Below are 10,912 nucleotides of genomic sequence, written 5' to 3'. Positions count from 1 at the left end.
GGGTGTTATTTGGCAGTAACCCTTAACGTTCTCAGTAAATGTATTCTTGAATTGCTATTTTGTCAAAAAATCACCATTTTTTTTTTTTTTCAAACTTTGGCATAGATTGGTGGTAAAATAGTTGCATGGAAAGAGTCAAAATACTCCATGTTTAATACCTTAGGTTGTGTTCTTTTAAAAAATATATATATGTGAAGGGTTAATCAGGGATTCCTGACAGATATCAGTGTTCCAATGTAACTATCGCTAATTTTTTTAAAATTTTTTTGGAAATAGCAAAGTGCTACTTGTACTTATTGCCCTATAACTTGCAAAAAAAGCAAAGAACATGTAAACATTGAGTATTTCTAAACTCAGGACAAAATTTAGAAACTATTTAGCATGGGAGTTTTTTGGTAGTTGTTGAAGTGTAGGAGATTTTGAGGGTCAAAGTTAAAAAAGTGTGTTTTTTTCAATTTTTTCCTCATATTTTATAAATTTTTTTATAGTAAATTATAAGATATGATGAAAATAATGGTATCTTTAGAAAGTCCATTTAATGGTGAGAAAAACGGTATATAATATGTGTGGGTACAGTAAATGAGTAAGAGGAAAATTACAGCTAAACACAAACACCGCAGAAATGTAAAAATAGCCTTGGTCCCAAACGGACAGAAAATGGAAAAGTGCTGCGGTCATTAAGGGGTTAATTAGCCTAATTCTTACCGCCTTAGCCATTAATATTAAATGACAGCTACATACTTAAATTCCAGAATAACTTAAAACCAATTAAAATACTCATTAAAGGGACATTATACTCATATGCTAAATCACTTGAAACTGATGCAGTATAACTGTAAAAAGCTGACAGGAAAATATCACCTGAGCATCTCTATGTAAAAAAGGAAGATATTTTACCTCATGATTTCCTCAGCTCAGCAGAGTAAGTTCTGCGTAAAAAGTTATACTCAGCTGTTGCCGAGCTGCCGGTAAAAAAAAAATGAAGAAATGAACAGCAGACAATCAGCATCAGCAGTGCTGAGGTCATGAACTCTTTTACTGTGATCTCATGAGATTTGACTTAACTCTCATGAGATTTCATTGTAAACTTCCTTTAAACTGAATAGGGAAATAACATGAGAGTGCACGAGGCTCAACCCCTAAGCTGTCCCAGGACAGACACACTAATATGCTGCTTAGAAATACTTTACAATGGGAGGTGGCTACTGAGAAACTTTTGAGGTAAAATATCTTTCTTTTTTACATAGAGATGTTCAGGTAATATTTTCTAGTCAGCTTTTTACAGCTATACTGCATCACTTTCAAGTGTTTAAACATTTGGGTATTATGGCCCTTTAATTAATCATATGTGGCCAGATTATAAATTAAAAGAAAAAAAGGGAAATAACATTAATACTAATACAATTGAATGATGCAGTAGAAAGATAAAAATAATTATACATACATCATTCAATCAATGAAATATCCCACTCAAAATTTAAACCCTATTTAGTTCTAGTCTGTAACCTATATATCCAAAATAACTCCTTGGAAACTTATTTTATATTTGTTAACTCCTCTAACAAGGCATTTAACTATTACAATAACTCTGACAGATAAATTAGGGACATTAGTCATAGGATTATAACTAAATGTCTAGCAATATATGAATCGTTTTTTAAATTCTCTGTATTATTTAAATGTTCTTGAGTTCTATCTTTCACCTCTCTAGATGTTTGACCCACATACTGTAAAACGCAAGTGAGTTTATTGCCCATTTCAATCTGCAAATAGAATAAAAATCTATTCTGATATTTTCTCCAGTGCATACCTGTATATTCATGTCCAATGGCTATTGAATTGGAAATTTTACAATTACCTCAACTACATCTAAAATTACCTATTGTATTCAACCACTTTTTTTTAGTTTTTTATATCGCTCACTAGGCTGGGTGAACACCTTTTTGCTATGGTATTTGTTTTTCTAGTGACAAATTTACAATTTCTAACCAGATAAATTTCATCTGCTCTTAGAATATGCATATGTTTTGTAAGAATATAATAAATATCATTATTCTATAATCATTAAATTTGCACTTATTTATAGTTAAATATTCTTGATATACATATGTAAAATGGTATTACCCGTAGTTGGTTTATGCTAAGTACATGTGATTATACTATCTTGTTTTATAACTCCTTTCAAATTGAGGTCCAGTCTACTTCAAAATCATTAGATGTTCCTGTAAACTGTAACACAAATTTATTTTGATTAAGATATTGATTTTTTTTTTTTTTTAATCTAAATATCAGAACCTGAGTCAACCCTTTAAATATATCATTAAAAAAGAAAACAACAATATTTGCAGAGTAAATATTGACCGTGAGTGCTAAGCTTGTTCTGGACAACATATATATATATATATATATATATATATATATATATATATATATATATATATATATATATATATATATATATATATATATATATATCAATAAATAAATATTTATATATATATATATATATATATATATATATATATATATATATACTCTCCAAAAAGCAGGCAGCTCAACTGATCCTGGGTGCTTGGGTGCACTCTGTCCTTGTACTTGTTGTTGTATAACATTGACAAAGGCACAATGCAGTGCCGAAATGTTTGTTTTTTAATCTGATATAATAAATTCGAGTTTTATTGCAAAGACCAGTGAGCTGCCTGCTTTTTGGAGAGTATAGTTATGATATTAGCAGTGCACCGTGGCATTATTTAAAGTATGATTGTGCTATCCTATCCATGACATTGTATATATATATATATCACTATCCAAACAAATGCATTCACCAATCCAAGGCCTAAATTTAAAGTTTGGCGTTAGCCGTCAAAAGCAGCTTTAAGGGGTCCTAATGCTGCTTTTTACCGCCTGCTAGTATTTAGAGTCAGGCAGGAAAGGTTCTACCGCTCACTTTCTTTCCGCGACTCCAGGCTACCGTAGATCCCCTTACATCAATTGCGTATCCCATCTTTTCAATGGGATTTGCCTAACGCTGGTATTTGGAATCAAGACTCCTACCGCCAAAAAAAAGTCAGTAGTTAAGAGCTTTATGGGCTAACGCCGGAACATAAAGCTCTTAACTAAAGTGCTACAAAGTACACTAACACCCATAAACTACCTATGTACCCCTAAACCGAGGCCCCCCACATCGCAAACCCTATATTAATTTTTTTTAACCCCTAATCTGCCGACCGGAAACCGCCGCCACCTACATTATAGCTATGAACCCCTAATCTGCTGCCCCTAACATTGCCGACACCTATATTATATTTATTAACCCTAATCTGCCCCCCCAACGTCGCCGCTACCTAACTACACTTATTAACCCCTAATCTGCCTACCGGACCTCACCGCCACTATAATAAATGTATTAACCCCTAAACCGCCGCACTCCCACCTCGCAAACACTATAATAAATTGTATTGACCCCTAATCTGCCCTCCCTTACATTGCCACCACCTACCTACAATTATTAACCCCTAATCTCCCACCCGCAACGTCGCTTCCACTATAATAAAGTTATTAACCCCTAAACCTAACTCTAACCCTAACTCTAACACCCCCCTAAGTTAAATATAATTTTAATTAAATGAAATAAATTTACTATTATTAAATAAATTATTCCTATTTAAAACTAATTACTTACCTATAAAATAAACCCTAATATAGCTACAATATAACTAATAGTTACATTGTAGCTATTTTAGGATTTCTATTTATTTTACAGGCAACTTTGTATTTATTTTAACTAGGTACAATAGCTATTAAATAGTTAATAACTATTTAATAGCTACCTAGTTAAAATAAGTACAAAATTACCTGTAAAATAAATCCTAACCTAAGTTACAAATATACCTAACACTACACTATCATTAAATTAAATAAATTACCTACAATTAGCTAAACTAAAATACAATTAAATAAACTAATCTATAATACAAAAAAAATCAAACACTAAATTACAGAAAATAAAAAAATATTACAAGAAGTTTAAATTAATTACACCTAATCTAAGCCCCCTAATAAAATAAAAAAGCATATATATATATATATATATATATATACATACACACACACATATATACATATTTTGACCTGTATATGTATGTATCTCAATGTTAAAGCCCTTTGCAGCTCATATCTTTGAGCAGTTATAACTTTTTTTATGCAATTTTTTATTTAATAATTTTTTATGAGATATTGTTATTATGAGTGTAACTGTACTTTTAATGTATTTTAAATGTGTTTTGTGCAACATTTTTGTTGAGTGTAACAGTTAAGCAGAGCTCTGAGGTTGCGGTAATCATTCTAGCTTAAATCATGATTGCGCTCACAAGTGTGCATTTACTTTTATCTTGTAATACAAGTGGAATATAACTTGCGTGCAAATGGCCGCAAAAAAACACACTGACCATTTTCCCTGTTGTTAATGTTTCTTTTCCCAGGCAGTGGAAGTGCATCTTTTTGCTATGGCAATATCCTAAATGTCCCTACCACAGGAGCCTCATGCCAGACTGCCAAGCAAGACACATTGCCATACTGTGGTGGGTGTATCTTTATGGTGATATGTACTAAATATATGAAATAATTCCTTTTATGCAGATGCAGCCCTAGTGTTAGGCCAAATAGGCTGTTGCCTCTGTCACTCTAATGCATGTCAAATAAGTCTGCAACATTTTTTTTAACTAGAATAGTGATTTCACATATTGGGCTCTGGAACTGGGCAGCTTGATGGGGGGCAATACCTTGATGACAGTGTTAAGAGGTGGGTTCTGGGGAGTATCTATTTAGGAAGAGCTCAGACAGGGTTCTTATTAATTGGTATGACAGAAGGATCGATGGGGATAGCATATTGTGGGAAAAGGATGTTGGATGGTGAGGAGAGGAGAGTATGCAAAGACAGCATACAGAAAGCTTAGATGAAGAAAACAACTACACAGCTGTGTGTGTGAGGGGGTTAAGACTTTAAAAAAAAGTTTTGCATTGAAATAAGGAGACTGAGCTTCTAATATAAGGTAATAAAATAATGGTCTAACACATGAACAAATTACTCCCTGTTGCTACTCTGTCCCTACTTCACACAAAAAAGCACACAGCTCTCTTCTTTGTAACATTCTATTCCATGTCCTCCTGATTAAAAGCGATATGACAACTCCTTTGTTAAAAATAAAAATATTAAATCAAAGTAAATATAACAAGGAAACATATTGTGTAACAAATAGCAAAAAATGTAGTTGTTTTCGTGCAAAATTCTCAGTGTAATCACTGCCCTCAGGGAAATAAGAGAGCTGACATGTAAGCAACTTAGGTTGAATTCTGCCTTTTCTGAGTATAGGCAAATCTTACACTCTGTTTATCTAGTCTATTCACTTAATAGTAAACCAGTTCATGTTACTCTAAACGATTTATGACATCAAGCTAGATAAGCTTCCTGTAAAAACCACTGCCTCCTTGTAGGGTTGTGACAGGACAAATTAAGTTTTTTAAAAAAGAAATAAAAGGTAAAATCCATTTAAAATGATGAATAATACATATTGTAATAATATATATTAATTCTAAGCCACTGCTTTTTTAATATGACAATGAAACAAACTTTAATTTCCCTTCAAAGGGACATAAAACACGTTTTTTTCTTTCATGATTCAAATAGAGCATACAATTGCAAACAACTTCTATTATTTAATTTGTTTTGTTCTCTTGGTATCCTTGTTGAAAAGCATACCTAGATTGTCCCAGAAGCTGATTGCACGTATATACCTCTTGTCATTGGTTTACCAATATGTTTAGCTAGCTCCTAGTACATTGCTGCTCCTTCAATAAATTATACCAAGACAATGAAGCAAAATTAATAACAGAAGTAAATTGGAAAGTTGTTTAACATTGTATGCTGTATCTCACTGATTTTCCAACCTGTGCTCAGGCCTCCCTAACAGGCCAGATTTTGAGGATATCTGAACTAGAACACAGGTAAAATAATCAGCTGATTAGTAAACATGGTTATTTTACCGGCTCTCATCCAATGTAATCCTGAAAATCAGTCTTGTGAGATAGACCTGAGGACAAGTCTGAAAACCAGTGTTCTGTCTGAATCATGAAAGAACACACATTCGCCTAGATTTAGAGTTTTGCATTAGAAGGGGTGCGTTAGCTACGCATGTTTTTTCCCCCCCGCACCTTTTAAACAACGCTGGTATTTAGAGTTCTCAGAAGGGCTACGTTAGGCTCCAAAAAGGGAGCGTACAGGCATATTTACCACCACTGCAACTCTCAATACCAGCATTGCTTACGGACGCGGCCAGCTTCAAAAACGTGCTCGTGCACGATTCCCCCATAGGAAACAATGGGGCAGTTTAAGCTTGAAAAAAACCTAACATCTGCAAAAAAGCAGCGTTCAGCTCCTAACGCAGCCCCATTGTTTCCTATGGGGAAACACTTCCTAAGTCTGCACTTAACACCCTAACATGAACCCCGAGTCTAAACACCCCTGACCTTACACTTATTAACCCCTAATCTGCTGCCCCCGCTATCGCTGACCCCTGCATATTATTTTTAACCCCTTATCTGCCGCTCCGTACACCGCCGCAACCTACGTTATCCCTATGTACCCCTAATCTGCTGCCCCTAACACCGCTGACCCCTATATTATATTTATTACCCCCTAATCTGCCCCCCCCAACGTTGCCACTACCTACCTACACTTATTAACCCCTAATCTGCCGACCGGACCTCACCGCTACTATAATAAATGTATTAACCCCTAATCCGCCTCACTCCCTACTCAAAAACCCTATAATAAATAGTATTAACCCCTAATCTGCCCTCCCTAACATCGGCAACACCTAACTTCAAGTATTAACCCCTAATCTGCCGACCGGACCTCGCCGCTACTCTAATAAATGTATTAACCCCTAAAGCTAAGTCTAACCCTAACACTAACACCCCCCTAAGTTAAATATAATTTAAATCTAACGAAATAAAATAAATCTTATTAAATAAATTAATCCTATTTAAAGCTAAATACTTACCTGTAAAATAAACCCTAATATAGCTACAATATAACAAATAATTTTATTGTAGCTATTTTAGGATTAATATTTATTTTACAGGCAACTTTGTATTTATTTTAACTAGGTACAATAGCTATTAAATAGTTAATAACTATTTAATAGCTACCTAGTTAAAATAATTACAAAATTACCTGTAAAATAAATCCTAACCTAAGTTACAATTAAACCTAACACTACAATATCAATAAATTAATTAAATAAACTACCTACAATTATCTACAATTTAATCAACTAAAGTAAATTACAAAAACAAACAAACACTAAATTACAAAAAAACCAAACACTAAATTACAAAAAATAAAAAAAGATTACAAGAATTTTAAACTAATTACACCTACTCTAAGCCCCCTAAAAAAATAACAAAGCCCCCCAAAATAAAAAAAATGCCCTACCCTATTCTAAAATAAAAATTTTACAGCTCTTTTACCTTACCAGCCCTTAAAAAGGTCTTTTGCAGGGCATGCCCCAAAGAAAACAGCTCTTTTGCCTGTAAAAAAACATACAATACCCCCCCCACATTACAACCCACCACCCACATACCCCTAATCTAACCCAAACCCCCCTTAAAAAACCTAACACTAAGTCCCTGAAGATCTTCCTACCTTATCTTCACCACTCCGGGTATCACCGATCCGTCCAGAAGAGGCTCCGAAGTCTTCATCCTATCCGGCAAGAAGAGGTCCAGAAGAGGCTCCAAAGTCTTCATCCTATCCGGCAAGAAGTGGAGATCGGGACCGGCAAACATCTTCATCCAAGCGGCATCTTCTATCTTCATCCATCCGATGAGGAGCGGCTCCATCTTCAAGACCTCTGGCGCGGAACATCCTCTTCTCCTGACGACTAGACGAGGAATGAAGGTTCCTTTAAGGGACGTCATCCAAGATCCAAGACTTGAATCTGATTGGCTGATTCAATCAGCCAATCAGATTTTTCCTACCTTAATTCCGATTGGCTGATAGAATCCTATCAGCCAATTGGAATTCGAGGGACGCCATCTTAAAGGAACCTTCATTCGTCGTCTAGTCGTCGGGAGAAGAGGATGTTCCGCGCAGGAGGTCTTGAAGATGGAGCCGCTCCTCGTTGGATGGATGAAGATAGAAGATTCCGCTTGGATGAAGATTTTTGCCGGTCCGGATCTCCTCTTCTTGCCGGATAGGATGAAGACTTCGGAGCCTCTTCTGGACCTCTTCTTGCCGGATAGGATGAAGACTTCGGAGCCTCTTCTGGATCGATAGGTGATACCCGGCGTGGTGAAGATAAGGTAGGAAGATCTTCAGGGGCTTAGTGTTAGGTTTTTTAACCTCTTAAGGACATATGACGGAATTTTTCCGTCATAAAACAATTGAGTAAACTGAAAGCTGCGTCCTTAAAGGGTTAAGGGGGGTTTGGGTTAGATTAGGGGTATGTGGGTGGTGGGTTGTAATGTGTGGGGGGGTATTATATGTTTTTTAACAGGCAAAAGAGCTGTTTTCTTTGGGGCAAGCCCCGCAAAAGGCCCTTTTAAGGGCTGGTAAGGTAAAAGAGCTGTAAAATTTTTATTTTAGAATAGGGTAGGGCATTTTTTTATTTTGGGGGCTTTGTTATTTTTTTAGGGGGCTTAGAGTAGGTGTAATTAGTTTTTTATTCTTGTAAACTTTTTTTTATTTTTTGTAATTTAGTGTTTTTTTTTGTGTAATTTAGTGTTTGTTTTTTTTGTAATTTAGTTTAGTTGATTTAATTGTAGATAATTGTAGGTAGTTTATTTAATTAATTTATTGATAGTGTAGTGTTAGGTTTAATTGTAACTTAGGTTAGGATTTATTTTACAGGTAATTTTGTAATTATTTTAACTAGGTAGCTATTAAATAGTTATTAACGATTTAATAGCTATTGTACCTAGTTAAAGTAAATACAAAGATGCCTGTAAAATAAATATTAATCCTAAAATAGCTACAATATAATTATTTGTTATATTGTAGCTATATTAGGTTTTTTTTTACAGGTAAGTATTTAGCTTTAAATAGGATTAATTTATTTAATAAGATTTATTTTATTTTGTTAGATTTAAATTATATTTAATTTAGGGGGATGTTAGTGTTAGGGTTAGACTTAGCTTTAGGGGTTAATACATTTATTAGAGTAGCGGCGAGGTCCAGTCAGCAGATTAGGGGTTAATACTTGAAGTTAGGTGTCGGCGATGTTAGGGAGGGCAGATTAGAGGTTAATACTATTTATTATAGGGTTTTTGAGTCAGGAGTGAGGCGGATTAGGGGTTAATACATTTATTATAGTAGCGGTGAGGCCCGGTCGGCAGATTAGTGGTTAATAAGTGTAAGTAGGTAGCGGCGACATGGGGGGGGGGGCAGATTATCGGGTAATAAATATAATATAGGGGATGTTAGGGGCAGCAGATTAGGGGTACATAGGGATAATGTAGGTGGCGGTGATGTGCGGTCGGCAGATTAGGGGTTAAAAAATTTTATTAGAGTGGCGGCGATGTGGGGGACCTCGGTTTAGGGGTACATAGGTAGTTTATGGGTGTTAATGTACTTTAGAGCACAGTAGTTAAGAGCTTTATGAACCGGCGTTAGCCCATAAAGCTCTTAACTCCTGACTTTTTCCTGTGGCTGGAGTCTTGTCGTTAGAGTTCTAACGCTCACTTCAGCCAAGACTCTAAATACCAGCGTTAGAAAGATCCCATTGAAAAGATAGGATACGCAATTGACGTTAGGGGATCTGTGGTATGGAAAAGTCGCGGCTGGAAAGTGAGCGTTAGACCCTTACCTACAAGACTCTAAATACCAGCTGGGTGCTAAGCTGATTTGAGGATTTTTTTAAATATTTGTTTTTTAAACTTTTTTATTTTTATTTTCAGATCCCCACGGCTTTTTACCTTTCTAATGGTGGGTCTTCGGGGGCTGTAGCTGCTTAGATGCCTGAGATACAGGCTATTAAGCAGCATACACCCTTTCCCTTTACTTGTCGTGATTTTTAAATAAAGTTGTGCTGTGACGTCATCAAATCATTGTGCGTGACATCACCGCGCGAAACGTGAAGCCCTGGCAATGCATGTCGCAATACAGGCCCGATCGCTGGGGTAGGAGCTGGTGGGAGCCCCCAGATCTCCCTCAAGGTGGGAGACTGCAAGCAACAGCTCTGAGCCGTCGTTAGCACCTGACTGAGACAATTTGCGATGGCTCAGAGCCGTCATTCACACTCAAGGGCTTTAAACTTCAGTCTGCAGGAGATCAGTTTACAGTTAGAAGTAAGGACAGGGAGAGTCTGTACATGGCAACCATTGTGGTTCTGATTTACAATATATGATTCCTTCTAAACATGACTCATTTTAAATATCAACTTTGTTCTAAGGTTTACAGTTTTTAGAAAATATCCATTTATAATATTACAATTGTTTTATAACTATTATATCTCGGCTAGATTACGAGTTTTGCGGTATGAGTGAAAAAGCAGCGTTAAGGCTCTTTTTCACTACTGCTGGTATTACGAGTCTTACCGGTTTAGCTGCACTGCACACTTTTTTGGCTGTAACGTAACTTAACTACCGCAGCTTTCAAAAAGTCCTTTTTCAATGGGGCTTCCTTTGCGCCGGTATTACGAGTCTGCCTGGAGGCCAAAAAGTAAGCGGTACAACCTATACCATCAAGATCCATACCGTAAACTGAAAGTCAGAAGTTATGGCTTTTATATTACAACGCCATAACATGAAACTCATAACTAAAGTGCTAAAAAGTACACTAACACCCATAAACTACATATTAACCCCTAAACCGCCGCACTCCCGCATCGTAAACACTAGTTAAATATTATTA

At 35.7% G+C, this 10,912-nt stretch overlaps 1 protein-coding gene across 1 annotated transcript in view; it reads left to right on the top strand.

Moving 5' to 3' along the window:
* Positions 1–1,488: 1,488 nt before the first annotated feature.
* The window catches only part of LOC128651934 (lysozyme g-like), a gene marked incomplete at its 5' end in the record, with an annotated part of 82,931 nt that continues 73,507 nt past the window's right edge, over positions 1,489–10,912 (top strand). The window contains 2 exons of the mRNA XM_053704897.1: positions 1,489–1,501; positions 4,482–4,580. Of these exons, the coding sequence (XP_053560872.1) occupies positions 1,489–1,501; positions 4,482–4,580 (112 nt within the window). The remainder of the gene's footprint in view (positions 1,502–4,481; positions 4,581–10,912) is intronic.

Source organism: Bombina bombina, chromosome 3, assembly GCF_027579735.1.
Source record: "Bombina bombina isolate aBomBom1 chromosome 3, aBomBom1.pri, whole genome shotgun sequence".
In the NCBI taxonomy this organism is placed as follows: Eukaryota; Metazoa; Chordata; class Amphibia; order Anura; family Bombinatoridae; genus Bombina; species Bombina bombina.
The sequence above is the reverse complement of the archived record's forward strand: the minus strand, read 5'-3'. Positions and strand labels throughout refer to the sequence as shown.